Source organism: Labeo rohita, chromosome 2 (assembly GCF_022985175.1).
Source record: "Labeo rohita strain BAU-BD-2019 chromosome 2, IGBB_LRoh.1.0, whole genome shotgun sequence".
In the NCBI taxonomy this organism is placed as follows: domain Eukaryota; kingdom Metazoa; phylum Chordata; class Actinopteri; order Cypriniformes; family Cyprinidae; genus Labeo; species Labeo rohita.
Genome location: NC_066870.1, coordinates 27,000,787 through 27,019,814, shown reverse-complemented (window position 1 = coordinate 27,019,814; position 19,028 = coordinate 27,000,787). Strand labels below are relative to the sequence as shown.

General features: G+C 35.3%; 3 protein-coding genes and 1 long non-coding RNA gene across 10 annotated transcripts; 2 read left to right on the top strand and 2 right to left on the bottom strand.

Moving 5' to 3' along the window:
• Nucleotides 1-288: 288 nt before the first annotated feature.
• On the bottom strand, nt 289-1,818 carry LOC127153114 (uncharacterized). Its single transcript, XR_007825193.1, has 2 exons — nt 1,095-1,818; nt 289-543 (listed from the first exon to the last, which is right to left on the bottom strand). It is a non-coding gene; the product is annotated as an uncharacterized LOC127153114 (long non-coding RNA).
• Nucleotides 456-7,896, top strand: hbl4 (hexose-binding lectin 4). Of its 7 annotated transcripts, none has more exons than XM_051094026.1 (5): nt 5,580-5,681; nt 6,160-6,377; nt 6,945-7,031; nt 7,267-7,350; nt 7,448-7,896. In XM_051094026.1, the coding sequence occupies exons 2-5, from the start codon at nt 6,191-6,193 to the stop codon at nt 7,825-7,827; spliced, it is 738 nt and encodes a 245-aa protein (XP_050949983.1). In that variant the 5' UTR covers nt 5,580-5,681; nt 6,160-6,190; the 3' UTR covers nt 7,828-7,896. The 7 variants fall into 7 exon arrangements, with proteins under 7 accessions (XP_050950021.1, XP_050949983.1, XP_050949973.1 ...); XM_051094016.1 differs by having other exon boundaries at nt 5,584-5,701; XM_051094058.1 differs by having other exon boundaries at nt 5,585-5,681; nt 6,181-6,377.
• A 305-nt stretch (nt 7,897-8,201) lies between these two features.
• cbln13 (cerebellin 13) lies at nt 8,202-9,373 on the bottom strand. The gene is made up of 4 exons (XM_051094065.1): nt 9,157-9,373; nt 8,977-9,039; nt 8,776-8,902; nt 8,202-8,672 (listed from the first exon to the last, which is right to left on the bottom strand). Exons 1-4 carry the CDS (start codon nt 9,308-9,310, stop codon nt 8,390-8,392), a joined length of 627 nt encoding a protein of 208 aa, XP_050950022.1. The 5' UTR covers nt 9,311-9,373; the 3' UTR covers nt 8,202-8,389.
• Nucleotides 9,374-10,480: 1,107 nt separating this feature from the next.
• On the top strand, nt 10,481-17,425 carry zgc:66427 (uncharacterized protein LOC406256 homolog). Its single transcript, XM_051093960.1, has 5 exons — nt 10,481-11,240; nt 12,548-12,643; nt 12,718-12,823; nt 12,915-13,007; nt 15,528-17,425. Exons 1-4 carry the CDS (start codon nt 10,736-10,738, stop codon nt 12,970-12,972), a joined length of 765 nt encoding a protein of 254 aa, XP_050949917.1. The 5' UTR covers nt 10,481-10,735; the 3' UTR covers nt 12,973-13,007; nt 15,528-17,425.
• The last annotated feature ends 1,603 nt before the right edge of the window (nt 17,426-19,028 follow it).

Below are 19,028 nucleotides of genomic sequence, written 5' to 3'. Positions count from 1 at the left end.
CAGCTAGTTTTGCTGCTTGATATTGCAAATTGGTATGTTTTACCGTGTTATTTTAATGTATCATCTTAATTATGAACATACTGGTTTGTAGTGCAAACCGTTTTACCATTCGTTGTTATTCCTCTCCTTATTTCCCTAGTGTATAATGAACCAAAAGTCTCTGCAGGTGGTATTAAATGGGTTAGTGGATAAAAGTTTCTCTCAGGAGATCAAGCGTTTGATGTCCTGGTGTTCGTTTTTAACTGTTCAAACACCATGAATTTGCACTAGACAAACACTGGGCACCTATCAGGAAACAAAAACTTCTTTAATCACAATCACATATAAATCAAGAGAACGTAAAACTAGATCCATACACAGAACTGAAACGGATTTAGCACTCAAGCAACAGAAATCTTGCAATATCTGCAGTAAACAGCAGATTAAAGTATCAGATCTGTGTTGCGCTGCTCCTAATGGAGTTTGTGCTGCCAGTTTATGCTGGGGTGCCGGGCACACCTGGACACAACGGCAGCGCTGGCAGAGATGGAAGAGACGGCTTTCCTGGACCGAAAGGAGAAAAAGGAGATCCAGGTTTATGATTTCAGTTGTTGGTGTGATAAGTTTAAGGTAAGTTATTAAGTAATATTAATGTAGCGGTAGAATATTATGCTGAAAGGTAAGGCGACTACAGATCATAGAAATTAGATTTAATTATCATTCTTTAAGTTTTACCACATTTTTTTGTGTTAAATATTTTAATTAATAGACACAAATTGTGTAACTATAACGCATAGTGTATAGACAATTAATTAGCAGGAATAATAAATACATGGTTGACTTAAAAGTAACACAAAATGTGTTGTCCTTAACACAGAGGTTTGTTAAGAAACAACACAGGTTGACATTTATATTTAAAAACCATTTATTTAAGCCAGGTGTCTGAAAACAGAATTCAAAAATAAACAAAAAAAAAAAAAAATCAGTGAAACAATCAATAAATAATGTAGTTAATGTCAAATTAATAAAGCTCTAGACTGTAAAGTATTCTTTTAACCATAACTTAAAAAAAGAAGTCCACTTCCAGAACAACAATTGACAGATAACGTACTCACCCCCTTGTCATCCAAGATGTTCATGTCTTTCTTTCCTCAGTCGTAAAGAAATAGTGTTTTTTGAGGAAACATTTCAGGATTTTTCTCCATATAATAGACCGATATGGTGAAATGCAGCTTCAAACGATCCCAAATGGAGTTGTAAACGATCCTAGCCGAGGAAGAAGGGTCTTATCTAGCGAAACGATTTGTTATTTTCATTAAAAAACTATTTAAATGACATGTTCTCTGTAACCATATGGGCAATTGGGCAGGTGCCCAGGGGCCCGCGTCAAATACATTTTCTCGGGTAAGACAAGCAATATATTCTCAAAAGCAAGCAATGTATTCTCAAATGTCTATGGCCTGTTCCCTTTCGCCAGAACGTAGCCTACCGTAAATGATTCGTTAAACGTTTTTTGTTTACTCCTGCGTGAATCAGTGGATGTGCCGTCTATCCCCGGATGTACACATATTATCTGAACGGGCGCGCTTTCGTTTCGACGCCCATATATAACTCAAACAGAATCTAGGAACATGGTGCATGTGCGGTGTCGCGCAATTCCAGTCTCTGCAACTGAAATGAAACTACCTCACTCATAGATGTGTGAATCCGATTCTGCTACAGAGCCTCAGCCTTGCGCTTTCACGTTTTTAGTTTCTCCTACAGATGAATTGCAGGACCCCGTATATTATGCTATTAAATTAGTTTTAATCATTTAACGACCACAGCATCTTGTCTCGATTGGCAACACGCACCGTTTGTGTGGATTGCAAGTGACGTGCAGGTAGCTGAGAGTGCAGGTGACGATTGCGAGTGACGTTGTCATTTAGTTTCTTTTTTCTTGTTTTCACCACTTGGCTACTGTTGAAAAATGTTGAGAGATTCAATAAAAAAATAAATAAATAAATAAAAAAAAAGTAAAAATAAAATCGACTGCAGGTGACGCCACTTCCGGAAGTGCGGTTATCTGAGAGTGCAGGTGCAGATGTCTGCAGCCAGACCCTATTGGTCAAATCCTCACAAAACTATATACAGTTCTTAACAATTTTATTATACCACCTGTTACCTGCCAACTTTTTTTTTTTACAAAAATTGTATCGTCATTGTCGCTTTTAAATAGCTTGTAAATGCCGGCGCATTCCAAATGTGCAAATGCGCATTTTACTTTCACTGTAGAATTAGTGGCAATTCAGCGTCAAAAGATTGAATTGATAACCAGTGTTGGGGAGTAACTAGTTACATGTAACGGAATTATGTAATTTAATTACAACATAAATGTAATTGTAATTAGTTACAGTTACTGAGAAAAAAATGTGTAATTAAATTACAGTTACTGTTGAAAAATGTCAGTGATTACAAAGGGGATTACATCTGAATTTTTTCACACACCCACCCCCACTTACAGATTTAATTGACTTCTTTCATAAATTGCATTGACTGCTCTAAAATGAGACACCAATGTTTCAGGAGTTTAGGACACAGAATAGGACACATACTTACACAAACATATAACTGTTTTATTTCTTATTTGGGTTTATACATATACTTTATTTTTTAAGATTAATTGTTTTTTTTCCAAGGCATTGTTAGATGCTAGTGTTTTCTGTCATAACTATGCAAACATTTGATTTCAAACCCAGTATCATAGCTGTTAAGCTATTTCTTGTTATGATTTCAAATCTGCATTGAACCTCAGGCCAATAACCTCGTGGTTAGCGTGCCAACATAGCGCAACTGCACTCATGGCGACCCGAGTTTGATTCCCGTCACGAAAACTGGTATGATTGCACTGTGTCCCTAAAATGTCTAGTTTGAAGTTGCCATTTGCTAACAACAGATTTTTCCATGGAAGCTTTGCGTTCAAATATTTCAACTTAGATCAGTGTTTCGTGTCTAATTATTTTGACATGAAACATCTAAATAATCTATCAAGCAGCTGTGTAATAACTTGGATAATGTGCATCCAGCCAGTTGTTATCGCAAAATAAAGATTTATGTTATCCCTTACTTATTATAATCTTCAATTCAAGTGATGAAGGATTTTGAAAGTCTGACAGTGATCAGTGTTGAGTGCTATTGTAAGGTTAACTCTGCCTGGTTTAAATGTTTCAAAATGATTAACAGATGAAAATATTAGAAATTTAGAAAAGTAATCAAAAGGTAATTAAAAGTAATGAGTTACATTACTTTAATAAAGTAATTAAAAATTTACACTACTTATTACATTTTAAATCAAATAACTTGTAATCTGTAACCTATTACATTTCCAAAGTAACCTTCCCAACACTGTTGATAACGACAAAACCATTGTACAGAACCGAGAAATATAGATATAGAAATAAATAAAAATAGAAATAAATAAATATTTGAATTTTATTTTGTATAGCCTCGTTTGGCCTTGATAAAAGCATGCATTCTTGCTAGCATAATTTTATGCACTTTTCCAGTCTCCATTGTTACTAATTGTTACTGGCTTCCAAGTAGTTTCTAGTTGTTCTATACACCTTTATTTTTTTCAGTCGTGGGGCGGGACTTGCTGTTTTAATTGTAATCTCAAATGCCATTGGTTACCTCCCTTTTTTCAGGATGTCAGCTGTGGATGCCTATGATTATTAATCAAGCCTTAAAGCAAGATTTGGCAAGAATATTTTATAGACGTAGAATACATTTTCATTAAAACAGATATGTTTAATGTATAAAGGCACAGAAATTCTGTTATTCTCTAAATTAATTGTAGTATTTTGTGTGTTTGATGAGGACACCCAGGATGCATGGAAAGTCTTTTTGTGTCTTTTCCATATTGCATAATTGCGTAATTGCACACTGCATATTTTTCATAAGAATGAAATTTCACTGTTTCATGTTTTCCTCCCCAGGTACTGCTGCTGACATTAATTTAATTACAAAACTTCAAGCAGACATCAAACATCTAACAGACAGACTCAGTGTAATAGAGAAATTTATGTTACTTACAAACAAGTAATACATTTATTGTTTTGAAAAAATATTTAAGTTTAATACCTTCCTGTTAACATATTTATTAAACAATATTTAACCTTTATATTCCAGATTCCAGATTTCGCATATAGGAATATTGGAGGAAAATACTATGTGTCTGATTCGCTGAAAGCAGATTACAATAATGGATTGAAGTTCTGCAAAAATGCAGGGGGAGGAATTGTCCTGCCGACAAATCAAGAGGAAAATAACTTGTTAATGTCATTGCATGCTGTCCTTGGATCTTCTTATATAATGATTGGAACAACAGACAAACAGATAGAGGGGAAATTTGTTGATGCACAAGCAACCTCTAAGCTTTACCAAATGGATGAAAAATTAACCTAAGATGGTGAATGGTGAATGGAATGACCTTAAGTGTGACTCAGAGTGGTATGTGGTGTGTGAACTACAAATTGGATAAAACTCTGAGTGCATTTGAAGTAATTGTTTACTTTCAAACTTAAATTGTAAGTATGAGCAGAAGAAAACATTCTAGTTTGTCATAACTTTGGCCTTTGACTTCTGTATAAACAAAGCTATGAGTTCATTCCTAATTATCCTAAGAAAATAAATCATTAACATTTATATAAAGACTGGATCTTCTTGTTTTTGTATAAAACTTATTAAGTATATATCAAATATGTGTTTGGACATAGATGTATTTAGATTCAACAAAGTGATTATTTCTACATAAGAAAAAAAAATAGAATACTGGAAAAGGTACTGAAAATTTTCTGCCTTTCTGTTAAGTTTACAGACATTTCCTTTGACCCTATAAACCAACACAAAACAAAATGTAAATGACAATGCAAATAAAACACCTTTGGGAAAAAAATGCAATACGGTTTATATTATCTTTAAATATGATTCAAAAATTTTGCACAAATCAAAATAATAAGTGATAATATGTGACCATGGACCACAAAACCAGTCATAAGGGTAATTTTTTTTTAGAATTTCTCATACATCTGAGTATGACAATAAAGAATAAATGTTCTTATCAATGCATATTACTAATCAAAAATCAAATAGGTTTTGATATATTTATGATAGGAAATCCACACAATATCTTCATGGAACATGATCTTTACCTAATGACCTAATGATTTTTGGCATAAAGGAAAAAATCAATAATTTTGACCCATCAATGTATTATTGGCTATTTCTTCAAAAGAGTCATGTGATTTCTCAGTTACTTAATTGCACTGTTACAGTAATGGAAAACTACAGACAGTTCATTAAACTGACTGTCTTTTTGTGCTACAGCTCTAAAGGGAGAGAAACAAATAGATAAAATAATAATAAAAATAAATAAATAAATAAACATAAAATAAAACAAAAAACATAGAAATAGCTAAACAATAGTTCACATTTTCTTCCTTTTTCCTTAGGTTACAGCGGGGGAGCTATATCAGAAAAGAATTTCTCCATGAAATCTTGTTCTTGTTAATTTGCATTAAAGACTTGTTCAAAATCTCCATGTCTGATTAAAAATTTCTTTTTGTTTTGTCATTGAACTTTGATCTGGTCGATTACGTCACTGTTGAAGGGTTTTTTTACAGTTGTGTTTTCTTTTAGTGCTGATCGCCAGGCCTGATCTGTCGGTAAGATTTACATTGTTCTGGTAAGGATTTTTAAAAACAAAAGAGTAAAGTACATGTCAGTAGTTTGTTTTGTTATCCAGTTTTAGTATTTTATAACTTTGAAATGAGACCACTGTTTGGCAGAATGCCTTTTAACATTTAAAAGATAGTTGTAAATTTGTGAGAGGAAACTTGCATTTGTTGCTCTTAAGTTAGGCTATCTTTTTGCTTGACATTGGGAATTTGTTTGAAATGAGTCGTTCGTGAAAATAATTTTATAAACGGTATATATATATGTATATATATATAATTATTTTCAAATCCTTTCATCAAAGTTGTCCTAAAACGAAAACAAAAGAATTTGGGAGAATTTTGATGAACTTTTTTGATCCACTTCAAATGTTGACTACTGTATATTTATATATTATGATTATTGTTACATTTTATTTTTTTCCCTCGTGTCTCTGTCGGGTGAATACAACACTTGTGGCAGCAACAGAAATCCTGCTTGTTTCCACAGTGAACAGCAGATGGCGCTGTTAAAGCATCAGTTCTGTGTTGCGCTGCTCCTAATGGAGTTTGTGCTGCTACTAGCTGCAGCTGAAAGTAGTTGTCCAGCTTTGTCTGGGTTGCCGGGCACACCTGGACACAACGGCAGCCCTGGCAGAGATGGAAGAGACGGGTTTCCTGGGCCAAAAGGGGAAAAAGGAGATCCAGGTTTATGCTTTTTGTTGTTTTAGTGTGTTACATTTAAGTCATTAAAAGAGTAGTTCACTTCCAGAACAAAAAATTTACAGCCCCTTTCTTCAGAAAGGCTGCATTTAAACTACAATGGACATTTTGGAAATTCAAACTGTAGTTTAAATACAGCTTCAAATGGCTCAAAGATCCCAGCCGATGGGTAAGGGTTTAAAAATAAATAAAAAAAATAAAATAACCAATCGTTTCGCAAGATAAGAACCTTGTTCCTCGGCTGGGATCGTTTAGAACCACCTGATGCTGCATTTAAACTGCATTTTGGAAATTCAAACTCAGGGGCACCATGGAAGTCCATTATATGAATCCTGAAAAGGTTTCCTCAGCAAAAACATAATTTCTATGACTGAAGAAAGAAAGACATGAACATCTTGGATGACAAGGGGGGGGGGTACATTATCTGTAAATTTTTCTTCTGAAAGTGAACTACTCCTTTACGTGTGATGTAGTGGTAGAACATAATGCTGAAAGGTAAGGCGACTGCAGATCAGAGAAATGAGATTTATTCATCACTCTTTTACTCTGCAGGAGTTGGTGCACAGGGACCCCCAGGAAAAATAGGACCACCTGGCATTGCTGGTCCTAAAGGAGACAAAGGAAATCCAGGAACACCTGGTAACATTAAAGCACAGTGAATAGATTATATTTTAAAATATTTATAATTATTTTATTAGTAATATTTTATTTTATTAAAATGAAAAACATTTATATTTAAAATCTTTTATTCAAGCCGGGCGTCTTATCAGCCAAGCAATCAGTTAAATAATGATCAATTATTAATTTTGTTTACATAGACAAAATATACTTCTAGATATATGCTTCTGATATTCACTATGCTATGCTTTTACAGGCACTGCTGTTCCAAACACATTACCACCACAACTTCAATCAGATGTCAAATACCTAACAGACAGACTCACTTCAGTTGAGAAAGGTAAAAATCTCCTACATAAAAATGATTACACTATACATATTTTGTTTATTCATGGAAGAATGTGTTTATGTAAGATAATGTTTTTTCAAATGTTTAGTCCTAGGATTTCGCGTGTTCAAGAAAGTGGGACAGAAATATTACGTGTCTGATGGGCTGGTGGGAAATTTTGACGAGGCACAGAAATACTGCTCTGACGCTGGGGCTAAAATTGTCCTGCCAAGAAGTGAAGTTGAGAATAAAGTGCTAATTTCAATGCAAGTTGCCCTTAAGTCTACTTCTATATATATTGGTGCAACAGACAAAAAGAAAGAAGGCCATTTTGTGGATATGAAGGACCAACCTTTAACTTTTACCAAATGGAAAGACAAAGAGCCAAACGATCATAATGGACTAGAGGACTGTATAGTTATGTACAAAAGTGGTGTGTGGAATGACATTAACTGTAATTCAGAATGGCATGTGGTGTGTGAACTGTGAAACAGAATATGTATTGTTACTGTTCTGATGTTTGAATAAGGAAGAAATAAAAAAATCTTACAAAAACGATTGGAGTCACCCTTCCAAATAATATTCTACTAGTTCACTTTCAGAAAAATTCAAGTACAGTTCAGCAATGGTTTGAAATTAAAAATAAATGATACATTTTTGTGTCATTGAGTTGTGTGGATTATTTTGGACTCTCATTCTGACGGCACCCAATCACTGCAGTGGATCCATTGGTGAGCAAGTGATGCAATGCTACATTTCTCTGAATCTTTTCCAATGAAGAAACAAACTTATCTACATCTTTGATGGTCTGAGGGTAAGTATAGTTTTGGTTAATCTATTCCTTTAATGAACTGCAATCAAGACAAGGCTGTTAAAGATTTATCGCATATTAAAAATGTATTGCATACTGATACATTCATTTCCATTTAAAATTCACATGTACAAAGCATGTACAATGTTCTCCTCCTTTGAGGCAAATATCACACAAATATTACAACACAAGTGGTATGAATATCTTTTTGTCACATCCAGTTCTGTATTCTGAGGACACTCACACTGGAAAAAGCAGAAAACCACTAAAACTGGTGTAGCTGTTTCCATCATCAAAAACCCAGCTGTTTTCCCACAGCTGTGTGTATACTTCATCACCCTTCTGCAGTGAGAGAACAACACCATTGCTGCCATTAGCATTGCTCTCAGGCTTCAGAGAATACACAGAGCATTGGAGCTGATCATTTTTATGGAGGCTGACTGCCATTTGGTTAGGAGTATGAGCGTGAACATAAAATCTGAAGAAATAGACTCCATTCACTGGTGCTGTGAAAGTACCTGTGAGATACATGAATTCAGGAACTGTAAAGAAATGCTTTTAATGCTTGAATATGCATTGAACAATTAACATAATGAAGAAATATGAATGGCACAGGTTACCACTGTTTAGGGTCATATGCATTTCCAACATTAGTGAAGATTTTTTGGTACAGCAGTGTTTTCCGAGTATCAAAGGGTCCAAATGATTGTGATCCAGATGCCAAAAGTCCAACTGAAAAGGCAACCTTTTTGGCTGTGAAAAGGTAAATGGACTTGTTTTTGTCTTGGTTTTAAATATAACATCGCATAATAATTATTTTCATTTACCTTTATTTTCTGCCTGGATAGATTTGAGTTTATCACTTGAGGCTTTTGTGAAAGTCCTTAAAACTGTTTAGAATGACCAACGCAGAATTTTGAACAATGCAGAATCAACGTGTCTTGTTAAGGTGAAAATACATATGATGTAGATGAGAGCTCACAGAATTATTATTATGAGATATTTACCTTGATTTTCCTTCTTCAGCTCTTCCAGTGTTTCCTCAGTGACTCTCAGCCTTTCCTCAATGTTCTTTAACTTTTCTGCTGTATTGGAATCTTGTGCCAGTGAAACCCCAACACAAAGCAATAAGAGCGTCTTCTGAGCTACCAACATCTTCATAGCTACCTACGGCTGATGTTTTTATGGCGAATGTAAATTTTGCACAGTCTGGGGCAAGATGGAATCTGTAATGATTCAGTAAAGCAAACATGACCCTTGTATTGTTTGGACTTGCATCGCTGACTCAGAAAAGCTTCAGATTAATCTGCAAATAAGTGAAAAGATCAAATATCACAAACAATAACTTTTTGCAGCTATATTAACTCTTCCGATTTTTTTTTTTTTTTTTTTTTTTTTTGTGATACACTACCAGTCCAAAGTTTTTGAACAGTAAGATATTTAATGTTTTTTTCTGCTCACCAAGCCTGCACTTATTTGATTCAAAATTTTAAAATATTTTTGCAATTTAAAAAAAAAAAAAATTAAATGTAATTTATTATTGTGATCAAAGCTAAATTTTCAGCATCATTATTTCAGTCTTCAGTGTCACATGATCCTTCAGAAATCATTCTAATATGCTGATTTGGTGTTCAAGAAACATTCATTATTAATATTATTATCACCATCATCATCAATATTTAAAACAGTTAAGTACATTTTTTTTCAAGATTATTTTATGAATAGAAAGATCCAAAGATCAGCGTTTATCTGAAATAAAAAGCTTTTGTAACATTAAAAGTTTGGAGTAAAAACTAAGCTTTAATCACAGGAATAAATTACATTTTAAAATATATATGCAAATAGAAAACAGTTATTTTAAATACTAAAAAATATTTAGAATTTTTTTCATGTTTTTGCTTTAAAAAAACATTAAAAATCTTACTGTTCAAAAACGTTTGATTGGTAGTGTATATAAAATAATCTTCAATGGAAAAACACAATTTTATGCTACAAAATATATTATATTATTGTATATTTACATACAATTTTATAGGCTTTAATTGTCTTTTTACTTGTGCAGTTTTGTAAAGCATACAGTAAAGCTTTTATAAAGTAAGCAAATTAGTTTTGTCACTTTGAATAAGGAAATGACTGTACAGAAACGTTTTATTGCCAATGTAAAACGAATAAAGAACAAATACAAGTTTATAGATTTAATCTAGAATTAATAATGACATCTAACAAAATTCTCACAAAACAAAATCACATACTTTTCAAACATTAATGTGCCTGCTCTATGATTGGATAAAAAGTTAATTTAGGGCGTGACGTCACACTGTCGGTTGAACGAAGAAGGAAAGAGGCCAACTTCCGGTATGGTGCGTTGAACGGGGACCACAGGACATAACTGCCAGGAAAATGCGGTAGGCTGTTGTCATAACTGAAAGAGAAATTAAAACACAACACGTTTCAGTGCTATCCTTATGACTTCTAGATAAATGTGGCATATGGTTATATGGCGTAAGGGCTTTGTGACGGAAGCAATCGGGTTAGCTAATCAGTCATCGATCGATCGGTATTAGGGAGCACTGCGCGCCGTTGAACATGGGGACGAGATCGAGCCGTTTACACGAGGAGGCTGCTTCGACACCTTTCGATAAAGATGGCATCAAGAGAGAGTCCTGTCGACGAATCCGAAGCACCAGGCCCACTAGCCTCATGGTGGAGTTCTCCGGGAGTTTCGACCATGACTCAGAGACGAACCGCAGCCGGTCGGAAGAGGGCAGCGACTCGGATACCGGGCAGCAGGCGAGCAGCGACGGCAGCCCCGCCGACAGCCACATGTCCCCTTCGCTGAGCAGCCAGGCCTCGCCGACGGACGAGAACGGGGCCGAGGACAAACGCGAGGAGGATGGCAGTCCGGGAGGCCCTGTGAGCGGGGAGGAAATAGGCCGTGCACCGCAGCGCACTTTCTCGGAGCGGTTGCCCGGTGGTCGCCATTCTTCCGCCGGCGGCGTCACAGCCAGGTCCGCACGAGTGAGAGGGACTCACGCCCGGCCAGTGTCTGAGGCGTGGATTGGCCTCTACAGGGTCAACAACCGCCACGGTGGTAAGTTGAAAGACTCATCGTTTCTTTCCCTCAGACGTTACACCCTGTTCGGCTCCAGTTTTGTCATTTAAACCTGCCCTGTTTACTCTGAGTGATAGCCAAAAAATGTTCAATAGCGGAATACATTTCGTATAAAGCAAAACAATCCTGTATGTTCCTTTTCATGGTATTCAAAGTAGCTAGTTCACCCAAAAATTTAAATTATGTCGCCTATGTCATTTCAAATCTATGTTGGTTCAACAAAAGACATTAGACTTAACGACGGCTTTATTCACCATTAACACTAATTTAAAAAAAAATAGCAAAGAAAGTGAGATCTCTATTATTCATCTCGTTTTGTTTTCCACATGCAAACGTCAATAGTTTGGTAACGCTTCCATTTGTTAGCATTCATTAACAGGGACTAGCAATAATATTCTAAAGCATTAGTTAATGTAACTTAAACATTTATTAGTATGTGACCCTGGACCACAAAACCAGTCATAAGGGTCAATTGAATTGTTGAATAAATAAGCTTTCCATTGATGTATGGTTTGTTAGGATAGGACAATATTTGGCTGAGATACAACTACTTAAAAATCTGGAATCTGAGTGTGCAAAAAATCAAAGTATTGCCTTTAAAGTTGTCCAAATTATGTTCATAGCAATGCATGTGACTAATCAAAAACAAGTTTTGATACACGTATCTTAATGGAATGTGGTCTTTACTTAATATCCTAATGATTTTTGGCATCAAAAATTGATAATTTTGCCCCATACAATGTATTTTTGGTTATTGCTACAAATACACCCATGCTATCTAAGATACTGTAATAAACATATAGCACATTGTTAATGTTAAATCCTTTAACTAATGGGACTTTATTGCAAAGGGTTACTGAAAGTTTATGTGCATAATAAATTACACAAAGCCCAATCTCAGTTCTGTGTTTGTTTGTTTTAAACTAAATAAAACATGGAAGGGGATTAAAAAAAGATTAATGATTCTGCACGAGACTAATGAGCTTGTGGTGTAATTAGGCGTTGGGGTTTACAGACATTTCCAGCATTCCTGACAGGATGATCCATGATGGATTGAAACGCAAAGACGCAGTAAACACAGTTTACTAATGGTCTCTGTGTTGTTTTTTACACAATATTGGTCAGTTGGTCGTAGTCCAGCCAGAGGGTTCAGAAAAGTGGGCCACATAGACACGTACTTGCCCGTCTATTACTGTGACTGACCTGCATATTACAATCAAATCCTTTCTCCATCTCCATTTTTACAGTGCTAGACATCTTGTTTTATAGTTTTCCCTTCTTTCCAGCTATTCGTTGCCCCTTCTGCACCAAGCCGTTCCCTGGAGGGCGAATTGAGGACCATCTTCTAAGTTGTCTGACTTCTCCACCTCTCCCTTATAACAGTAAGTTTTCATTTTCATTTTTCTTTCATCTGTTAATATCTTGGTTATTAATTCTATCATATCTTGTACAACAGCTGATGTGCTAGCTAAGGACAGTGGAGAGTGTTCGATTTGTCTCGAAGACCTGCTACAGGGGGAAACCATCGCTCGACTGGCTTGCCTGTGTGTCTACCATAAGAGGTAACCATAACCAACCTAAATCCAAAAAGAAAATCAGGATTTGCTGTACAAAGGCTTTCAAATTTGTAATGGCTGATATTTCTTTAAAAAGCTGCATTGACACATGGAGCAAAGTGAAGCCGTGCTGCCCTGAGCATCCTTTTGATTGATTCATGTCTTCATGTGCAGTGACACTTTGACTCAGGTGAGTTTGGTTATTCAAGTACTTTTCTTTGTTGAAAATACTTTGAAATAAGTTAAATTTCTTAAAATGTCATGTCACTGACATTTTTTATTGTTCCAAACCTGTGGAAAAGAAGATATGCAATGTTTCAACTGTTTCGACTTTACACGACATTGACTTTAGTTGTATGGATGTTAAAATATTTCAAAAAATCATCTTTTGTGTTCTACAGAAGAAGCCATACAAGTTTTTGAACATTTGAGTGAATAAAGGATTTAAAGGAATAGGAATTTTTCTGAAAATGTACTCCCCCTCGAGCCATCCAAAATGCCATCCACTACCAGTCAAACGTTTTTGCACAGTAATATTTGTAGTTTTGTTTTTTGTTTTTGTTTCTTTAGAAGTCTCTTCTGCTCACCAAGCCTGCATTTATTTGATCCAAAGTACAGCAAAAACAGTAACATTTTTAAACATTTTTCCTATTTAAAATAAATGTTTTCTATTTCAATATATTCTTAAAATGTAATTTAATTACATTATAATAAATGTTTTTGAGCAGCAAATCAGGATATTAGAATGATTTCTGAAGGATCATGTGACTGGAGTAATGATGCTAAAATGCAGCTTTGAAATCACAGGAATAAATTACATTTTAAAAATATTTAAATAGAAAACAGTTATTTTAAATACTAAAAATATTTTACAATATTACTGCTTTTGCTGAATTTTGGGTCAAATTAATGCAGGTTTGGTGAGCAGAAGGGAATTATTTAAAAAAAAAAAAAATTCTTACTGTTCAAATACTTTTGACTGGTAGTGTAGATGAGATTGTTTCTTCATCTAAACAGATTTGGAGAAAATTAGCATTACATCACTTGCTCACCAACAAATCCTCTGTAGTGAATGGGTGCCGTCAGAATAAGAGTTCAAACAGCTGATAAAAAATCATCACAATCCACAAGTAATCAACACGACTCAAGTCAATCAGTTAAAGGAGAAGTCCACTTCCAGAACAACAATTCACAAATAATTTACTCACCCCCTTGTCATCCAAGATGTTCATGTCTTTCTGTCTTCAGTCGCAAAGAAATTATGGTTTTTGAGGAAAGCATTTCAGGATTTTTCTCCATATAATGGACTTCAATTGTGCCCCCCGATTTTGAGCTTTCCAAATGTAGTTTAAATGCAGCTTCAAAGGGCTCTAAACGATCCCAGTCGAGGAAGAAGGGTCTTATCTAGCGAAACGATGGGTCATTTTTTTTTGAAAAATAAAAATTTGTATACTTTAAGCACAAAAGCTTGCATAGCATAGGCTCTCGGGTGCGCATCCACGGGTCGTTCTTGAACAATTCGTTTATTTTGAACGAATGTTTAATGTGACTCACGAAGAACAAGTCGTCTCTGGGAGTAATTTGTTCAGTCGCGCATGCACAACATCCTATTACGTTCTGTACTGGAATTAGTTCACCTGTTTCGAGTCTTCGGGTTTTTCGAGTTATTCGTTCATCTTATGGGGCTGTCACATGATGCTGATTTTGCTCAAATGAACGAAATAACTCAAAAAGATTTGTTCATTTTGCTGAACAAGACTCAAAGATCCGAGTTGGTAAAATGATCCAAACTTCCCATCACTACTACGAATCATGTCTAAGTTCATCGTCTGTGTACTCCGGTTAAAAATGGTAGAGTATGGCGAAAAACTCCATCTTATTTTCTCCTACATTTGACTTTCTTAGTTTGTTTCGTAAACACTGGGTCTGCCTATGTTCCGCGTGACCTTTCGACCTGATTCAATAGTATGTAGTGTCGTGAACATGCATGCCAGAACTGTGCTACACGAGCTTTTGTGCTTAAAAAGTATACATATTTTTATTTTCCGAAAAAAAATGACCGATCGTTTCGCTAGATAAGACCCTTCTTTCTCGGCTGGGATGGTTTAGAGCCCTTTGAAGCTGCATTTAAACTACATTTTGGAAGTTCAAAATCGGGGGCACAATTGAAGTCCATTATATGAAGAAAAATCTTGAAGTGCTTTCCTCATAATTTCTTTACGATTGAAGACAGAAAGACACGAACATCTTGGATGACAAGGGGGTGAGTAAATTATTTGTGAATTGTTGTTCTGAAAGTGGACTTCTCCTTTAATGTCTTGTAAAGCAAAAAAAAACTGCATGTTTGCAAGAATAAATCCCTTGTTTTCCACATAAATGTTTATTTCTCTCCTGATTCAGACAAGACAACTTTTTCACTGGAAAAAAGCAATATTATAGATGGAGGACTCATATTTTAGTCAAAAACCAAAGTCATGTGGATTGTGATGTTTTCATCAGCTGTCTGAACTCTCGTTCTGACGGCACCCATCCACTGCTGTGGATCCGTTGGTGAGCGAGTGATGTAATGCTAAATTTCTTTAAATTCTTTCGGGGAACAATCTCATCTAGGTTTTAAACATACATTTTTGGGTGAACTATTCCTTTAAGCTTTAATTTAACGTTTTTAGATTTTTTTTCTTACTATATTTTTTCTGTTTCAACTTTCTAGGAGACAATACCCCCTGGCAGGAGCTTATATTTTCTGATGAGAGGATTGAGAGAAAGACACAAAGGAACAAAAACAAATAACAAGCATCAACACTTGTGGTCAGCTTAACCAGGCTGGCCCCGAGTGAGCCTGGCTTTAACTATCTGATGTGACTCTTGAGAACTTGGCTTTTCTCTGCTCTACGGCACCTGCGCGAATGGCGGGTTTGCTCTGCTTGCCTTTCCTCTCTTAACTCTTTACTTCAAAGCTCAGAGTGAAACTGAATAGAACTTTGTAAAAGAAACATGTAAATGGAGAGAAGTTACACAAGGATCATCTCTCGGCGTGGACATCTCGATCTCCCAGAGGGATGGTGTTCTTCTTACCATGGAAACGTGGCGATCTGTAATTTATGCCGGGCTTAGCATTTGGCTTTGTGCATTGGCTTGAAATGAACTACTTGATATTGTGGAGTTTGTTGGGCAGATCCCAGATGAAAGCAAATGAGTTGTACATGCGTAAATATTGCACAGGATTACATATGAGGCATGATGTTTTATATTTTTGGGGGATAATCTTTTACCCTTTTTGTAACTATAGGAAGGCAGAGTGAAATTTACAATAGTTACCATGAATAGTTATTTTATCCATCATTGAGGCAAAACTCCCTCTCATTACCACATCAAGCTCTTTTAACTTGATCTGATTACTTTTACTCAGTTGAACTGTATATTGTTAACAGATCAGAGCGACACTTCCACTAGTTAGCTTAATGGATGTTATTGGTTGCAGTGAAGTGCTTGTGTTCAAGTGTACTCAAATGCAGAAGATTTTGACAGCGTGTGCTACTCTTGGAGGGAAGGTTTGTGAAATTGCCTCTCTGCGTCTCAGACGTAGTAGCCTAGAGAAATTCAGTCACTTTGCACTCTTTACACCAGGCCTCCTCTACTTGAATGAGGCCATCTGTGGTGCGGAGATGTATGTCAGGCACTGTAACGCCATATGGTGTATGCTTTGCCTGAGGATGGTGATTGAGAACAGCTGATGGGTAAATATGACATTGTCATCGACCCCCTTGAAGAACAATGGAATAAATAAGATGGAAAGGTAATTGTTTTTTTTTTAGACAGGGTAAAGGTTATGAGGTTTACGGGGTTTCCTGATTGTGGGTGTTATCATGTTCATTATTCTATCGTGTCTTGTAGAGGTTTGTTACTTTTTTGCCTTAGCTCGAGGATTCTCAAAGATTACTTCTACCTTTTTGAGAGTATTGCAGTGCGTTTCCTTTACAGGACAGTCTGACGGTTCCAACTGAAAACATGAGAAATGCCAAGCGTGTCTGTGCGAGTCAAAGGCAAAAGTCATTTTTACAGTTACATTTATGTTTTGTGTCGGTGTAGTGCATTGTGGAGTGGAGGGGAGGTATTGTCAGAGTATTTTGACAATCTTTTAAGCTCTCTAAGTTAGCTTTTGCCCTTTAACTTATGTGGTGCCATACCTCAATATCCATATTTACTATACTAACCTGGGGCTTACCTAACTCCAAAGGAGGTGTTTGTTTTTGTTCTTGAAATATTATTACAGTATAAATACCATAGCAAGTTCTGTAATTATTCAGTGCTAAGGGTCTCTACCCGCTTGATCCTGTGTTTTGACAGTTGTCGGTCAAATATGAATGAGTTGGGAATGTTTTTTTAGGTCAATATGATTTGCATTCACATCCCCAAACACAGACAATCTGCCTTCATTCTGCTAAAGAACAATTGAGTATTTATTTATTAAAGTGTAAATATGTATCGCATTTCAAAATGGCTTTGTCTTTCGTTTGTCCATGATGCTGTTTCTATGCCTAAATCTTTTGTATGTCTGAAAAAATTGTTTTTATATGTATTTTTTACAATAAATATGCTTAAGTGTGATGGTTGTTGTGCTTTGGATCATCTTTGTTAATGGAAATATGTGAACCTAGACCACAAGTAAGATTGGTATGTTTGTATCCATCTATCTCATTGACCAAGCCTAGCAACTAGAATCATGCTAGCAACATGCTAATCATGTTAGAAGCATGTTAACAAAACGTTAATGTTAAAAACACGCCGGTAACTTGTTAATCATGTTAGAGATGTTAGCAACAGGTTGCTTAGGCAAGAAGCATGGTAATCATGTTAGAAACATGCTAGTAACTTGCTAATCATGTTAGAAATATATTAGCAACAGGTTAATTAGCCTAGAAACATGCTAACAACATGCTAATGATACTAGAACCATGCTAGCAACATGCGAATAACTTGCTAATCATGCTAGAAACATTGTAATACATTAACATGCTAGTGACATGCTGATCATGTTAAAAACATGTTAGTAACATGCTTATTCTAGATACCTGATAACAAACTGCTAAATGTGCTAGAAACATACTAGTAACTTCTTAATCATGTTAGAAATATGTTAACAATTAGGCTAGCAACATGCTAATAACTTGCTAATCATGCTAGAAACATTGTAATACGTTAACATGTTAGTGACGTGCTGATCATGTTAAAAACATTCTAGTAACATGCAAATCATGTTAGATGTTAAAAACTGCTAATCATGCTAGAAACATGTTAGTAACTTATTCATGTTAAAATATGTTAACAACATGTTAATCACAATAGAAACACGTTAACAACATTCTAGTAACTTGCTAATCATGTTAAAAACATGCCAGTAACTTGTTAATCATGCTAGAAATATGTTACCAACAGGCTAATTAAGCTCGAAACATGCTAACAACATGTTAATCATACTAGAAACATGCTAAAACATGGTAACAACATGCTAGTGACATGCTAATCATGTTAAAAACATGTTAGTAACATGCTTATCATTCTAGATACCTGATAACAAACTACTAAATGTGCTAGAAACATGCTAGTAACTTCCTAATCATGTTAGAAATATGCTAACAATAGGCTAATTAGGCTAGAAACATGCTAATAACTTGCTAATCATGTTAGAAACAGTGTAATACATGCTAACAACATGCTAGTGACATGCTAATCATGTTAAAAACATGCTAGTAACACGCCAATCATGCTAGATACATGCTAAAAACTGCTAATCATGCTAGAAACGTGCTAGTAACTTGTTATCCATGTTAAAAATATGCTAGCAACAAGTTAATTAGGCTAGAAACATGCTAACAACATGTTAATCATGGTAGAAACATGCTAGCAACATGATAGTAACTTGCTTATCATGTTAAAACATACTAGCAACATGCTAATCATGCTACCAACATGTTAGAAACATGCTAATCATGTTAGAAACATGCTAGCATCATGCTAGTAAAATGTTAAACACATGCTATCTATCTATCTATCTATCTATCTAGCTGACGGACTGTTTTGCCTTCAAAACATTTAAACTTTAAGCTTCAAAACTACTTTAAACTTTTAAAACTTTTTCAAAACTTTTTCACACTTTCTTATCAGGCTTTCTCAAGCCAACTTAAAGTTTGTAGATAAAAAGTAAACTTTT